General features: G+C 44.9%; 1 protein-coding gene across 1 annotated transcript in view; it reads left to right on the top strand.

Moving 5' to 3' along the window:
• Positions 1–12,884, top strand: part of DDX51 (DEAD-box helicase 51) — a 151,691-nt gene extending 138,807 nt beyond the window's left edge. Inside the window, exons 11-15 of the mRNA XM_078667806.1 lie at positions 4,845–4,961; positions 9,523–9,624; positions 9,940–10,003; positions 10,704–10,841; positions 12,352–12,884. Coding sequence (XP_078523932.1) covers positions 4,845–4,961; positions 9,523–9,624; positions 9,940–10,003; positions 10,704–10,841; positions 12,352–12,378 — 448 coding nt within the window. The 3' untranslated portion in view covers positions 12,379–12,884. The remainder of the gene's footprint in view (positions 1–4,844; positions 4,962–9,522; positions 9,625–9,939; positions 10,004–10,703; positions 10,842–12,351) is intronic.
• The last annotated feature ends 3,991 nt before the right edge of the window (positions 12,885–16,875 follow it).

The raw sequence follows: 16,875 nt of genomic DNA, 5'->3' as shown, positions 1-16,875 counted from the left end.
CCAGCCACGTCTGGCTTAGTGAGCGCCAAGATGCACAGCCCTAAAAGGACACCATCAATGAAAAACATGACAGTTTCTTACTTTATTTAAATCTTAGTGCAATTCGTATTCCAGTTTCATTCATCTTTTTTTCCTTCTATTTCAACAGCTGATATACTGCTTTCCTCGAGCATGCTGTAATTCACTGCTCTTCATAGTTCAATATAGCAGGTAAATCCCAATGCATTTTGGGCATTAGCGCCCTTCCTCAAGGGTAACTATAATAAGACATGCTGTCAATATCATCTTTAACTAGTTAAAACTCAATAACATCAGCAGAATTGTATAGTAATGCACTTTTTGTCCTTCAAACCGAGTGCTACCTAACAGTGAAATTATTTCCCTTAGTGAGAGGACACCAGGACCCCTTGTAGCAAGAAGAGCCTGTGAGAGTCCATTCGGGGCTCCAATGACACCAAATCCAAGCAGCTTTTGAGGGATGTCCATACAGCAGAGACCACTTCCAGAGTGGGCCAGATGTCCTGATTTTTGCCCCCCTCAACTAGCGAAACCGACAACCGCAAGGTTCCAAGGCGCACAGAGCGCAGCCGACCTTGCCTGTCTGCACCCGAGCGCCCCAGCCCGGTTACAAAAGAACTGACTGTGCTCCCTTGTCTCCCTGAACCCTTTGAGCAGAAGATGCTTGTTTCCAGTCCAGGGAGGACCTGGCCTGGCAGTTCAGGCTGGACTGTTCCAATTGTGAACAGGGTCAAGACTGATTTGCATACGGCTGGGTCCAAACTGGAATGGCATGGTGAGCAAAAAAAAACAATGGATTTAGGCCCAGATCTCTGTACTAGGGTGAATGTATGACATTGTTCTGCATCCTGTCCAACAATTGTTCTTTTTGCAATTATCACCCCAAGTGGGACGGGTATCCCATGCCCTCCATGCCACTGGAGTCAAGCTATCCTGGTTGATGTGGGCTGAAAGCCCAAAACCGGTTCTAGGATGCTTGTTTCCAGTCGATGGAGGATTTACCCTGGCCGTGCGTTCTGGACTGTTCCCATTGGGCACAGGGTGAAGACTGATTTGCATATGGCTGGGTCCAAACTGGAATAGCATGGTGAGCACAAAAACGATGGATTTAGGCCCAGATCTCTGTACTGGGGTGAATGTATGACATTGTTCTGTCCATCAATGTTTCTTTTTGCATTAATGCTAGTGCTGGGCATGTGAATGCTCTCCTTTCCTGTCCATGGGTATATACGTACGAGAATAACCTATTGCCACCTTGTGGAGCTTCACCATGCCTGGTGCTGTTGATGTGAAAACTGGCTTTACCTGTTACCAGGCATTTGAAGATTGCTAACCTTTTGTTCTTTGGACTGTGGAAACTGGAAATTCATGTTTTTGAGCATGCGGAAAATGTTGCCACCTAGTGTAAACTGTATTTTAGAACCCATAGGTTTTTGGTGATTGTTACTGGTGAAAGTTCTTTGAAATGCAACATTTGGAATTCTTTTTCCTAAAATGCCCATGTGAAAGAACTCCGACTCCCACATAAAGTGATAACCTATATTATCTTGATTGTGCAATCATTATTAGCACAGTGTGCTTCAAAATACACCTTTTTGTACAATTTTTCTCAAAATGTATACAGGTCTTCAGTTTTTACCAATGTTACTGGCCAAATGTGCTTTAAACGGATATCACCATGTGAATTTGTTTGGCCCAACAATGCCTTTTCGTAAAACCCTACCCCGTGCCAATAGAGTGGTCTACAATTCCTTCTGTGTTTTTGCCAATGTTACTCACCCAATTCGCTTTCATATGTTGTATATACACATCCACCAGTGACATTTAAAGACACCAAATTGTTGTGAGGATACAGGTCATTGAAATGCTTTTTTTACGGCTGGTTGGGGCAGTGGCTAGCTGTCAATGTGGTGAATGATAAAACAATAAATACTTTAAGCCACTAACAATTTATTTTTCTTAGAATGCCTTTTATAGAGACAGAGTAAGTGATGCACGATGCATATAAGGTGCTGCTCATCCTTCGGTTCACTGTTCATAAGGAGACATTAAATATGTGGTTGGGCAGTCGTGTCTTTAAGTTGCTAGCTGAGCCTGAGGTGTTGTGTTGCCCTTTTCTCATGTGAGATATCATTAGACTTGTGAGCGTTTTCCAGGACTATTGCTCATGTGAATAGATCATAATATATCTTGGAAACAATGTTTTGTGCATCAGTTCATATGGTAGAATTATTACGTTTCATCAATAGCTTGAATAAAAATTCTGAAATACAAAAAAATGAAGGTAAGAGTGGATTTGATAATCGCCTGTCATTAAGGGAGGAGTTGCCCTGCCCACCTCTCCCCCTTTCTCTCAAACATGAAGAGCGTCTCTGTGAGGCTGAGCAAAAGTCAGCCTGAACAGGTACCTGTGAGCCTGAGACTACCTTTGATGGGCTGGATATTTCACCGCCCTGTGGGTGTGACCTCAGCCCGGCAAAGGCTTATGACGATAGGGTGCATCACTAGTAGACTCTGACCTGGACGCTTCCGTTTTAAGCCCTGAAGCGCCCAGGGCTGATTGTCCATCGTTGATGCCTCGTCACAGAGTGGAGAGTGGTCAGCAAGTCTCACGAACCACATCCCACCTTGTGACGTGTAAGGGCAGGTCCTCCTCTCTTTGTCTGACCCATGTCTAGGTCAGCCAGTGAGAGGAGGCGGCAGTCTCTTCCCAATCCTCCAGGAAGCACTGAGGCTTCCCTCCCACCACCCAGTGTCATCCCTGCGGTCCGATTTTTTATTTTTATTGTTTAATATTGATGCATGTATGTACGTAGGTGTATTTGTGCTAGTGTGCTGTGAATGGGTGTGTGTATGTATATGGCTTGTGAGAGGGGGGGGGGGTAAATGTGCACTCTTGTGAATGACTGGATGGGTGTGATAGTGCATGTGAATGAGTTGTGCCCGTGTGGCCCGTCTGCCCCTTGTCGCCATTTTCTGCAAGTTTACTATCTTGAGCACATTTACTGGGTTTCTTTTTTTTTGCAATAGACGCAAGTGCCCCTTACTAAATGTTGAGCTAGAATTGGTTAAATGAAAGAGGTGTGGCGCCGCGGCCAGGGCGACTGACGCTGGAATCTGGGGACCACGGTTCGATCCCCGGCTCCGGCGGCAGGTTAGCCCAGCACCATGTGACTCTGGGCAATAGCTCGCTTAATCTTCCCGACGGCCCCCCAGCGCCTAGAGACCCTTACGGGTGATTGTGCGCTTTACAAATGTGGACTTTACTTTCTGTGTGTAAGGAATCTGTCTCTAAATATGAAACCCTACAGCATACGACTGTAGCAAAGTAAAGCTTTTTGTTGCTAAACAGGAATATTATTTTAAGAAATATTGTTATGACTTAAAAAACCTGAAGGCTTTGTTTGAAATGGCATGGAAAGGTAGGTATCCTCAAAGTGCAGCATCTGACATGTCTACGTACTGAAGTTATTCATTAGTCATACAATAGGGTGTTGAATTGTTGACTGACATTACAGGTTAGGAATAGGTTTCCTCCAAACACACAATATAGGGCTTGTACCTTATTTTTGGTGAATGAGAGAATTATTTGTCCTGCTCTGAAAACATCTCCATTGTATTAAACATTCTGGTGATCTGTGTCCTGGAGCTTATCTGAACTTATGTTGTCCTTTGGCAGACTTAGCTAATAGCTCATTAAGAGCAGTAGTAGGTACATCATTAAAATACTAATGTATTACTTCTTTTGTGGACAAAACATCGTTGATTCTTGCCCTAATGACGTAATCATCCAATAAAGGAATGACCCTTGAAGTTTTTGGACAATGATCTCCCTGCTCCGCTGAGAGCAACAAACAAAATACACGCGTTTGGAGATCTGGGATCTTGCCTAGAGTGGGTTTCCCATCAGTTTGCCACGGTGTCTGACTTGCACACAATTTGAAACAACTTATTACAGATAGACTAGGCATTTCTGTCTATGATGAGATTACTGGACCTCGTGCTGCCTTTGACACTACATGTCGCACTAGCTGGCTGCTGCAGATGCAGACTAAGGAGCCAGCTGTGGAAGGGCTTTGTTGTTTGCTGTTAGAGCGTGAGTGGTGAGTGGGACAGGACAACTTTCCGTCCTCTGCTAAGTACGTTACAACTGGTGGTCCTCGGGACTTGAATGTCTCTCATCCTTTTTAATATCAATACAAGACTGTTGATGGTACTTCTCTGGGGCCGTCTCACAATCACAGCTCTTCTAAATCTGTAAAACATGTCTCTCTCATTTGACATGATATCTTGGCTTGGCAGATGTAAAACTGTGTTGCGATCTAGATTTGTTTGTTTATAAGACTTTTTTGTGTCACTTCTTCGTGGATGTGGTCGTCTCAACCCTTCGAATTTCGTAATGCTCAGCCATTAATGAAATATAGTGCACAGTTGAAAACTTGCTTATTTTGAGTGCTGACACATACTTCAAAATACTTATTTTGTGTATTTTGTCAACACAAAACTTGTTTTCTCTAGTGAGGGCTTTGAAAGCGTCCCTAAACACTTAGAGTCTAGGACTCAGAGGTTCCCTTAGATTTAAGAGTCTGCATTTATTGGGAAGCAAGTTGGAAACCATAATTGTTTCTTCCAGTGGAGCACAGAGAAGAAAGGAGCTGCCACACAGAACGATAGAAGGGTGTTTCGTGACCCGAGACGTTCTAGAAATTTAGTATGGTTTGTTCATTATCTAGAAATTGTATAAAGTGCTGTCTTCGGTGGGTTCTTGCAAATGCAACTTCCAGGAACATCAAGCTATAGAGATGTTTTTTTTCTGTTTCCTACAGACTGTTCCTCCTAATCCGGGCATTTGGTGGAGTGAGGGTGGCTGAGTTCTCTTCCCTCCTGAGCCCTTCTGAGCGACAGAAGACGCTGAAGCAGTTCAAGCAAGGGAAGATTCAGATGTGAGTGCCCATGCAGTGAAAACCAACTCTAGTGTGAGACCACAATGTGAAGTTTGGGGATGGTTTGATTTTATTGCATTTAAGTTCTGCCTAATTGTGAAAAAAGTGAACAGGAGAATTGTGTGGAAAAACTCCACCAAGGGGTCGCTAGCAGTTTCCTGGGAAAGAGACTGGAGGGACCAGAAAGCAGTTGCTGTAGGAAGAAGTGGAGAAATTAGTACATAAATGAGAGGAAAAGCTTGAATGAAATTGAGACTGTGTTTGCTGGTGGCAAGGATAGAGCCTGGGAAGGAAAAAATAGAGAGAAGAGTGCATAGAATAAGAGCTGCCTAATTGGTGTGTGGGATGGGCTACATGGGTTGAATAGCTATGAAAAGAATCGGGTGTTATGTGCACAGATTGTTAAAGTTTGAGTGACATCTACAAATGGATTTGGCACCAACATGAGAAAGGATGTAATTTACAGAGGGGTAAAGGTGTGGAGAAGAAGCAGTATGTAGAATATGACTTGGGAAGAAATGACAATTCATGAGAGGCTCACATATGCAGACAATAAAGGTATAGAAAGAATGAGCAGGATCGGTGCATCTCACATTGATGAGCTTGTCCAAGTTCGAAAGGTTTGAAAGTCACCCCACATTACTTATGTATGGCCTCAAGCACCATGATCCTGATAGAGTTGTCCTGAAGACAATTCACTGGCTACAGATTTTACATAAACCTTTGCTCAGGCTATCTCTTGGCAATCTGACGAGCACCATCCAAACCTATCTGCCTTTCTGAGCTTATTTGATATTTTCCTTCACTAGTGCCAAGAAAATGGTGGCCTATTGAGGGCTCCTCCCCTTGAAAGGCCTTCCCAGCCCACATGAGACAGAGAAACTTGCTAAAAGTTTGCACAGTCCCTAATCTGTATCTGTTTTGCTTCCTCTGAGGGTATTTGATCGAACTTTATACCAATTTACTCCAGTATAGGTTTGCTCTAACATCAACACCAGTCAGTGATCCTCTGGCCAATAAAATACCTACAGGTGCTCGAAACCTGTTGATGCCTCCTCCTATGGCTTCGCCATCACACTCCCTAGCTACATGTAGCCCACCAATCAATCAGGGCTACAGAATTAGACTTTAGTAAATGCATAGTTATCCAAAGCCACATTCTTTTTTTTTTTTTTTTTTTTTTTTTTTTTTGAGATGTAGCAGGGCAAAAATACATACATCAAGATTCGTTGTTAGCTGCGAACACATCAAAGCTTCAGAGTTATACTATACATTGACACTATTCAATAATATTAAGACAAATCCATACACAGCACCCCGTCTCCTCTCCTCCCCTATCAATACAGTCCCACTACTGGGAGACAGCCTCCACACCAATGTCCGGTGGTTCACAAATATTTCCTCTAAACTTGTTCCAGGCCCCCCATACTTTTTCCTATTTTTGAGGGCACCCTCGATGGTTAAAGACCGCCTTCTCTGCCACCATTGCCTCATCCATATCTTTGCACCACTTTTGGAGTGTAGGTAACACGTCAGATCCCCACAACATAGCAATTTTGCGTTTTGCTATAACCATACCTAAGATAACCCAATCTTGTTGTTGGTGAGTCAGGTCATTTGGCTCCCATTCATTCAGCAGGCAATGTCTTGGTTCTGGCAGAACTGAGATTTCTATTGCTTGGGAGATTGTGCGCATTATCTTGACCCAGTATGCCGCAATGTGTGTACAGCCCCAAATAGTGTGATAAAACGTCCCCTCCTCCCCGCATTTTCGCAGATAATACTTGTGTGGGTCCGCCTCTATCACAAAAAGTGTTGATCTAGTGTAGTAAGTGCGGTGCAACACCTTGAGCTGGATCAACCGGAGCCTGGAAGGTATCTCCGTTTCACAGGGTGATGACAGGGCTTCCTGCCATTCAGAATCATCGAGGTCGCCCGTGTCCCGGGACCAGGTCCGTCTGAGCTTGGACGTAGGGTATGGTAAATCAGATCAGTTTACGGTACGTCAAAGACGTCGCCCTATTTGTCATGTGTTCTATCAAAAGTCTATCTTCCAGTGGGGTGGATTCCTGTAAAGAGGTGCCTGGAGGCAGTACTGTCTGGAGCGCATGCCGGATCTGCAAGTATCTAAATTGCTCAGTCTGTGCCATACCATATTGCGTTTGTAGTTGTGCAAACTCGACCACCGCCCCCTTCTTCCAAAGATCACCCACCACAGAAAGACCTATGTTGTCCCAATTTTGGAATCTGTTGCTCCTACGTAGACAGCCCAGCCGTTGTGAGTCCCATAGTGGTGTCATTTGCGTAACAGTTCCTGCACACTTTAGGCAGGCCTGCGCTTGGTACCAAATACGTATTGTATGCTCCGTAGGGACGAGCAAACCTGGGGGGATGCGGCAATTATATAGATTCCCCATCAGTCCCTTTTCTTCTAGGTTTTGTCTGTCTGCATGATATGCCGGTTCAGCTTGCGGGGTGTGTAGCCAGAAGTTTATAAGTTTGAGATGCGCCGCCCAATAGTACAGCTCCACGTTCGGAAGCGCTATCCCTCCGTCATACCAGCTTCGCATCAGTTTATCCTGGGCAATCCGCGCCGGCTTGCCTCCCCACAGAAGGCCTGAGACCTCCGCTGCTATGGCTTCGAAATAGCCCTGTGAGACCGAAAATGGTGTGTTTTCAAGTACATACAAAAATCGCTGTAGCGCCATCATTTTATATAGTGCCGCCTTTCCCAGCATCATGAGGGGGAGGCTATGCCATACCTTTACATCACGTTTAAAACGGTCTAACTGAGGCTTTAGATTTTTCAAATAAGTCGCTCGGGTCAGGCGTATCGTAGATGCCCAAGTATTTAAAGGCTTTGTCAGTGATCCGCAGCGGACAGTCAACAGGCAGCAGCGGGGGCGGGCCCGTCAGCACATATAGAACAGACTTAGACCAGTTTATCATATATCAAGACACTCCAAATTTCTCACAGACATTCAATAATACTAGGATAGATTTCCTAGGGGAGGTGAGGTACAATAATACATCATCAGCATATAGTGATATACGATCTTCCCAGGCATCAGTCCAGCGGAGTCCTCGAATGGAAGGCTCCCACCTGAGCCACGCCGCAAGCAGCTCCAAAATCGGCGCAAACAACAGAGGGGATAATGGGTATCCCTGCCGCGTTCCCCGAGCAAGTGGGAAGTCCCTAGAAATGTGTCCATTAGCAGCCACATGCGCCAGCGGATTATTGTAAAGCAGGTGGAGCCAGGCGCAAAATTTGGGGCCGAAGCCCAGGTGTTGGAGTACTGCAAATAGATACGGCGATTCCACTGTGTCGAACGCCATACTAGCGTCTAGTGAGAGGATTGCTGCGGGCTCCCGAATGTAGGACCTCCTGGCCAACACTGCGTTAAGTTGTCGCAGGTTCAGTGCCGTGCTACGCTGGGGCATAAACCCGGACTGATCTGGGCCTATTAAAGATGAAAGGTGAGGGGTCAGCCGCATTGCCAATAACTTGGCCTGTATCTTCGGTTCCGCATTAATTAGAGAGATGGGGCGGTAAGAACTACAGTCTGTTGGGTATTTGCCCGGTTTGTGAATTGCTATTATTGTGGCCAGTCGCTGGTCGCGTGGTAACTCGCCAGTCTGGAGACTGTCATGGAACATTTCCAGGAGGAACGGTGGCGTTGTTTGCGCAGTCCTCTTATACAATTCAATTGGGAGTCCGTTTGGTCCCACCGCTTTTCCTGACGCAAGGGAGCAGATGGCTACTTGAATTTCATCAACTGTTATGTCGGTCTCTAAAAGGAGCGCCTCCTCTGATGCGAGGCGCGTCATGGATATATCCCTTATGTACTCATGCGCCTTTTCGACTGTGAAAGCGGTGCGAGGGGCATATAAGTGTTCAAAATAATCAGCTAGGGTATCTACTATATCGGCAGGGGCTGTTACCAGGGAGCCCGCTGTCGTATTCAATTGTGCAATTACACTATTCGCTTTTTCTTTTCTGTCTAGCCAGGCTAACATTTTTACGGCCTTATCCCCCAGCTCATACACCCTGTGGCGCGTGTCTTGAAGGCTGACCATGACCATCTCTCTCTGGTACGCCACAAATGCACTTTGTTTCAGTCATGAATCTTGTGCAATGTGAGGTGTTGGGTGAGCTGCATGTTGCGCCGTTGCATCACTAAGCCACATTCTTGACTTCATTGTGCCCCCACCCCTTCTGCAAAGCACTCTAAAGCAGCTTGGAGCACTAATAAAACCAAAATACGTACATAAAGTAAACAAGAGTGTCACACTGTACATATTGAGGCGGTATAGTAAGTAGGTGGAAGAGTATACAGTTGAAAGAGTTGTTGAAATGAATGTTAGTGGACTGAGATGACTGAGAAAGGGTTCAAATTGAAAGATCACAGAGGTACTCAGCCATTTGCATTATAAAGAGTCCGATGTTCTGGATATTTTCTTAGGAACTAGAGCCCTGTCCCTGGTATGAGCTTCAGTAGAGGATCAAAGTCGTTTGTGTGCCACCACAAAAACATCACTATGTTTTGTTTTCTACCCAAAGTTTGATCAGCACGGATGCCACCTCGCGAGGGATTGACATTGAAGGGGTGAGGTGTGTGATCAACTATGATGCCCCACAGTATTTCCGGGTCTACATCCACAGGTGAAGCATCTCCAAGTTTTTTAAGTCGTTTGTTTCAGATTATGTCCCACTTTTCTATCTTGTTTGTGGTTTGCTTATGTTGTTCTTCTGTTGCTCATCTTTCTTCCAGCTCTGTCATTCATTTTTGGTTTTTGTGTTTTTATTTTAGTTTTTGCTTTTAACCCTGCTCCTCGTTGACATTCATTTCTCTCATTCCGTCTCTGCTCACTCGATTGCTCATTCTGGCTTAAAGAGGATTAATCGGTGGGTCAGGAGGAGGTAATTCAGTGGTTGATCAGTCGTTCTTTTATAGTGATGTCCTTTTCTTTGATACAGGGTTGGAAGGACGGCACGGGCGGGCAAGTCTGGCTTGTCATTCACAATGCTCCTGAGAGTGCAGGTAAGTAGTCGAGATTTTTTAAGGCAGGACTTTCAATTTAGCCTATCGTGGCCAGGGGATGGACTAGCGGCTCCATGATTAGCAGTTAGCATACACTACATAGTGACTTCTGCTTTAAGCTTCAAGGCACTTTCTGAATGTGATCTTGCTACAGACACCACACTCAGTATGTGACCTGCAGGTGGCAATCTGTGCACCAGTGCTCTGTTAACTGCAGTGTTATGTGATACATGAGTGGGTGGTGTTATAACAGAAAGGTAAATGTAGAAGCAGCCTACTCTGCAGCTTGTCTGAATACTTGCATCTTAGTATTTACAGGTGGTAACGACTGAGTGCCCTCCTCATTACCGGATCTGTCGTCATTCGGTTAGCTGACCGACTACACTATCATTGTAACAGAGGGATCCCAGTGACCTCACTTCTAACACATAACTGAGGGTTATTGAGGGAACTTATTGTTGAAACCAAACTAGAGGACATTCAATACATTTAGCATGCTCACTGTTAAATGTTAACTTGAAAATATTTAGGGGCAGCGTGACTTCGCTGGAATTACAGGAATTTAGGGTACTGAGTGACCTCCCGGTCATACATAGCCCTAATCTATTAGGGAGTGCCATAACGTCAGTCATTGCATGATCTGGATGGTCACAGTCTCTTTATGCTCCCTTTTTCTATCTCTTGTCTCTTTGCTGAGTAGGAAGAGTCGTTCTTAAACATGTTGAGGGACGCAGGTATCCCTGAGCTTCAGAAGCAGCTGGTGACGAAGGCGCAGCTGAAGCCGTCCTTAGTGGAACGATATGAGGCGGCATTAGTTGAGCTTCAGAAGACTGTTAAGGTAAGCCGACTCCTGCATGACGCTCTCTATACTACAGGAAGAGCACGCTGCAAAAATAAATTGAAACTGTTGTCTGTGCATTCTGCATGACATAAGTAGAGCTGAGAGAAATTTGGCGCGAATTGAGCGAGCAAAAGCCAGGTGGTAAAGTGCTGAACGTATGCAAAAGAGCATAGAAAGGAATAGATGGATGCTGGGTCTGTCTCTAAGGATATGAAGTTAGTAAGGGAGACCTTACTGTGGCATTGCTGAGGATCTGTTGGTAAGTTGAGGATTTGTAGAAAAATGTATAGTGAAATCTAGGAAAGCATTTCAGTGGATAAGAATTGAATGTAGAGGTAGCTTTTCAGACATTTCAGTGTCGTGCCTAGAAGTTAGGTTTGCAAGTAGGGTAGGTCAGACCATGGGTAGATGGTGAACACGTAGGGCAGAATGTGAGGTGTCCCAAGATGTGGAGGTGAGCAGGGGTAGGATGTAGTTAAGCTTAAATATCGGCTATGAGTTGGTAAGCATTGGTGAAGTGGACTTTGAATGTGGAGCAGGAATTAAGTGGAATCACTGTAATGCTAGATGGTGAGTTAACCAAGGGGTGACAAATGGGGATGTAGACATGAGCAGTGTAGTAGATGAGATTGTGGTAGGGTTGAGTTGGTATAGATCAAGTGGAGTAGAGTTGACCAGTTTGGCGATGAATGAATTTCTGAACTTGTCATACATGTGATGTAGAAATACTGTGAAGTAGGGGTTGTGCTGATGTTTCTTCAAGGTAGCATTCTGCTAAGATTACTGCAGGATTACGCGTAGCAGGAATATTTTAGGAAGACCTTGTCTTTACGGTATTCCTGTACTTTTGTTTTCTTGGGATTACAGATTAGGTCAAAACACTCCTTAAAACATATTGTTCAATTATTGTTTATGTACTGTGGGCCTTCATAATTTGATCTAGAGAGAGGGCTTATGAAATTCCACCATTGTTGGAACCCAAGTTCGCAGGTTTCAAACTGCATCACCAGCTCCTGGAAAGTGTTGATCAGATTGGTAGCGGTTAGAACTTGGTGAAAGTATAATTATCTATGAATTGCTTCTGGCGCTACCATGTTGCCAATAACTAATTAGTCATGAAACAATTGTTAGAACTTCAGATAAGAAAATGCATGTCGGAGTATACTGATCTGAAAGCATGTTGGGATGTCTAACAGAAGATTCAATGAAGTTGAAATGCTGTAGAGTAGCAGAGGAGATGTCACACTATAAGGACCCATAACAAATAACACTACAAGAACAAATTGAACTTGTACACAGGCCAACTTCTCTCTTTTCTGTAATCCTAGAATTTTTGCTGCTGCAACTTCGTGTTAATACCAGAAAATAACACGTGGGAATCTGATAAGTCTGCAAAACTCTGCCTCCACAAAGCCTCAAACTAGAGGGGCTCGATTAGAACATTTAGGTATGATTCTCAATGTTATTCATGTGGCACTTACAGTGTTTGTCTTCTTCTTGTGCACAGGAGGAACATGTAAAGAAGCGAGCATGAGGTGATGCAGACAGTTGAGGCAAGGACTGGCCACAGTATTGACTGTGCAAAAGGAAGATTGATGAAAGGCAGATACACAAGACGGAGTTCAGAAAGCATGGAAAGGTCTTGACCTGCAGCCTTTCCCTCAGCTGCTGAGGGCCGTGTTCTGTAAGGTCATGGAGTAATACCTCAATGTCTGAGGGTTCATAAGTCGAATGACCGCAAAACCTCGATAAATGCTGCAAAACATTGTTTCAGTCCTCAAGTACCTGAACATATTCATGCCAAGAATAGTAAATATAATTGTGCTCAAAAGCATTTACCCTGAGGCAAAGACTAAAGATGTTTCAGATTCTTTCTCGTGGTGGGGGGTGTATCTGGCGGAATGTGGATGGCATGAATTCTCTTCCAACCTACAGATTCTTATGGAGCCCAACGTTTACAAAAGGTTGTCATGGACAATGAATGATTTGTGTGACTATAAGTACCATGAGATGATTAAATAAATTATATTTTTCTGCATTTTTTTTTGTTTGTTGTCATCCTTCTCATGTGCCCTTATATAATGACAGCATAATTTAGTTAGCCTCCCAAACATGGCAGATATTGATATGGGGTAATAAATGTTAATCAGCAGCGCCACAAGACTGCAATTTTTAATCCGAACGAATTGCAAAGAACTGCCTCTCTAAAGCTACTTAATGCTCTTTTATTGTAATCCTAAATGCTGCACCTATGTAGGTCTTGGTGAGAATAAAATCCGAGGGAATAAACGGGTCAACCATTACCCAACTCAACTTAGTCGTCCTCAGAAGGGTGCCATGTTTAGCAGAACCTCTGTAATTTTGAACCTTTAACCCTTGTGGTTAAACAAGTATCCTCACGGTAGGTGTTTTTACTTCACGTTTTCGAAAAATCCACAAATCTCCATGTTTAAATCTGTCTTGAGTTTATTAAAGTGTATGTTCGTAGCATGGCTGACTGTAGATACACATGTTCTGCATACTTCTGCCATCTAGTGCAGGGAAAACATTTGCAACTTGTTTTTTTTTTTTTAAACGAAATCTTTCAAGTCACGTGGCTTTGTGCGACTCCTCCTTTTGCTGGCAAAGCGCATGGATGCAGAATACATTGTTGCATTGTTTATCTCTGCCATAGGTTTTGGACACGTATCAGCGCCCCTTCCGGACTAAACGTCTGTTTTTGATTCAGGTCCACTCACTCTAAGCCTCCACTCTACTTGCCGAGGAATGCTTCCACACCGACAGTTGTCCTTTTCCTCTCCCTCAGTACGGTTTGGAGACCCTTATTGAAGACCAGGTCATCACCTCACAGGAGGCCCCACACATCTTCCTTGTAGACTCCCTAGAGTGAAGAGGCGTGGACGGTGATGGAACACACCCTATTCAGGGAATGCCGCCGGGCCATGCCAAATGCTGCAGGTTCGACCTCCACGAGGTCTGTTATCTCAGTCTCTTTCTCAGACCACTACAACAGCACCTGCACCTTATGCCTGGCCTTTCAGTGTATTAACCGCATCCGCGCTAAGCGTTTTCCCGCTGTGCGCTGGGTTTTTAAAAAACCCGCGGTTCATGACGAGCTCAGCTCGTCATGAGTGTACAAGAGGCGAAACTCATGACGAGCTCAGCTCCTCATGAGCGTCAAAGGGGTTAAGACCCTTCGCCAACAGAGATAAATACACTGGGCCCACATTGGGTGAGACAGTCCACAGAAGATACTCCGTACATCTTCAGCTTAACCCACCCCCTAAGAGCTGAAGAAGTAGACAACGCAGAGTCATTGGTAGTACCAACCCACAGGTCATCTATTCTGGCTCCTTTAAAATGGAAAGAAGGGACAAAGGCGTTCCATCAACTTTGCTTTACACCGGCCCACACAAAGTTGATTCCGAGAGCCACAAGTATGGTCGTAACTGAAGCATTCAAATCTCACTTTAAGCTGCACTCGAGGCAGAGCACTGCCCGAAGAATGTATTGCATGGATACCCGTGCATAAGCCACTGCCAATTCTGTGTGCACAGTGAAGTCTGTCCTGAGTGACTTTTAGGTGCTCCTGCAATTTGCACTTGAGGAAAATCAAACATAGTGAAGGGAAAATGCTTCCCACAGACACAGGTGCACAGATTGTCCAAGTTGCAAAGGAAGTAGGGATATGACCCAAGGTGTCCAGTTACACCATCTGCAGCTCAGTCAAGGGGCAGAATATATTTGTTCAGCGCCAATCGAAGTACATTAAAACAAGCATTTGCAACGCAATCGATCTCATCTTCGTGACCTGACAGGTAATTTAGCCATTAAAGCAGTGGACGTAAACCTACAATTAATAACCATCTCGGGGACTGCAATATTGAAATTACCCTACCTATGTCGTAAAGGAGTTTAGAAAAAAACGTTTCTTTGCTTTGTAATGTCAAAATTAAATAATAAATCTGTTACTCTTTGAGATACATATTTAATATTGCGCTGTTTTCATTCCCTCTTTGTCAGCGGTGAATCCTTCTATCAATGCTATGTGTTGTAAAGCACTCTGATACTCTCGGTTCTAGGCAGCACTATGAAAAAACTCTTGAACAAATAAATAAATAAGGACGGTTATTGCTTAGGTCTCCTTTCAACCCCACCAAACATCCCCCCCAACACACACATCCTCAGCCCTGAACACCTTTGCCTGCTGCAAGAGCAAGTTCAGGCCTTCCCCCTCAAAGGAGCCCTAGAGCCAGTGCCCCTGCAACATCGGGGCAAAGGTATCTACTCCCTTTACTTTCTAATTCCCAAAAAGGATTGCTTCCTCAGACCAATCCTCAACCCCGGGTCTCTCAACCGATACTTGCTCTCTGAACTGTTCCGCCTGACTGTCCTAAAAAGGGCCTCCCCCTTGCTGCAGCAAGGTGACTTCATGGCCAGGCAAGACCTGAAGGATTCCTACTGTCATATACCCATTCTCCTAGCCATCTGGGCTTCAGTCAGTAGCCAGCAACACCAATTAAAGGTGTTAGTTACTCTTTGGAATTACCACACCTCCAAGGGTTTTTACCAAGTGCCTAGCAGTTGTAGCCCCCAGTTCAGAGCAGGCTGGGGGTGAAAGCATGTGTTCCCCTACCTGGATAATTGACTGATCAAGAACACAAGCTGGCTACTTAGCCCATACCCAGGCTGCTATGTCCCTACTTCACACCTTGGGATTCACAGTTAATGCCCCTAGTTTCATCACTAGCTTCTTCAGTTAAGCCCTTTCTAGTGTTCATCCTAAATGCAGTCACCGCCAAGGGGTACCCATGCAACCAAAGAGTGGCGGCATTCCAGAAGCTACTGCCTCTTTTCCAACCGCATCACACTCCAACAGTCAGAACGATAATGTGCCTCATAGAGATGATGACCTCTTGCATAGACATAGCCTCAGACACCAGGCTTCGCATACTTTTGCTACCCGAGTGCCTCTTGGCACAGTAGTCACAAGCAGAGGGTCATTGGGAGGATCTAGTGTTGACAAGGGCCTTCACCCATCGCTCTCTCCTATGGTGGAACAGCAACAACTTGTTGCGAGGTGAGCCCTTTATGAACCCCATTCCACAAGTGACAATTACCATGATCGCATAACTCACAGGTTGGGAGACACAACTTGTAGACTTGGCAGTCAATGATCTGCGACCACCTCATCAACAGAGTCCCCACAAAAACCACCTAAAGAATTTGTTCACCTGGCTAGCTCTCAAGGCTTATCTACTCGATGTTCAGGGCAAAGTAGTCCTGGTGGTCCACATTTCCGGCAGCTTTCAATACTGGCACAGCGAATTTGACTTTGGGTTATTCGGCATTGAAAACACCGACTAGCGGAGTATCTCCCAGGTGTGGACAGTGACTATTCAGACCTGTTCAGCAGGACGCAGCATCAGGACCTCAAGTGGTATCTCCACTCAAATGTCCTACTCCTGTATATCCAACGCTTGGGATCGGTCCCAGAGATAAACCTCTGCGCCCCTCGCTAAGACGCAAAATGGCAAAACTTCACCTCCAGGTTTGCACAACGCAGTCCATGGGCAATGCTTTGTGGATGAACTGGTCAGGAAACTTTGTCTATGCTTTTCCTTCTCTCCACTTTCCCTTACATAGTGAGGCTTCCACTGGGGACAGACAATCCTGGTTCTCAACCCTCCTTAGAGATCTCCATCGCTTCTTACAAGCCACTTCACAACATGCCAGACCTCACACAGAACCAAGGCAGAATCTGACATCCAGACCCCAGCCAGTTCAACCCAGCAATCTGTCTCCTTAGGTAACGGAATTTATATACGTTAACCTACCTCAAGAATGCATGGACATCCTGAAGGAAGCCCGCAGGCCCTCTGCACAGGCCTGCTGTACTGTTAAGTGGAAAGTTTGTCTGCTATTCCATCTCAAGTTGCATAGACCCCCCCCCCTTAAACCAGTGGTCTAAGACATTGTATGCTACCTCCTAAATGTACAAAAGCCAGGGCTAGCCTACACCTATATGGCT

The sequence above is a fragment of the Lissotriton helveticus genome, chromosome 11 (genome assembly GCF_964261635.1).
Source record: "Lissotriton helveticus chromosome 11, aLisHel1.1, whole genome shotgun sequence".
NCBI classification, from domain to species: domain Eukaryota; kingdom Metazoa; phylum Chordata; class Amphibia; order Caudata; family Salamandridae; genus Lissotriton; species Lissotriton helveticus.
The sequence above is the reverse complement of the archived record's forward strand: the minus strand, read 5'-3'. Positions and strand labels throughout refer to the sequence as shown.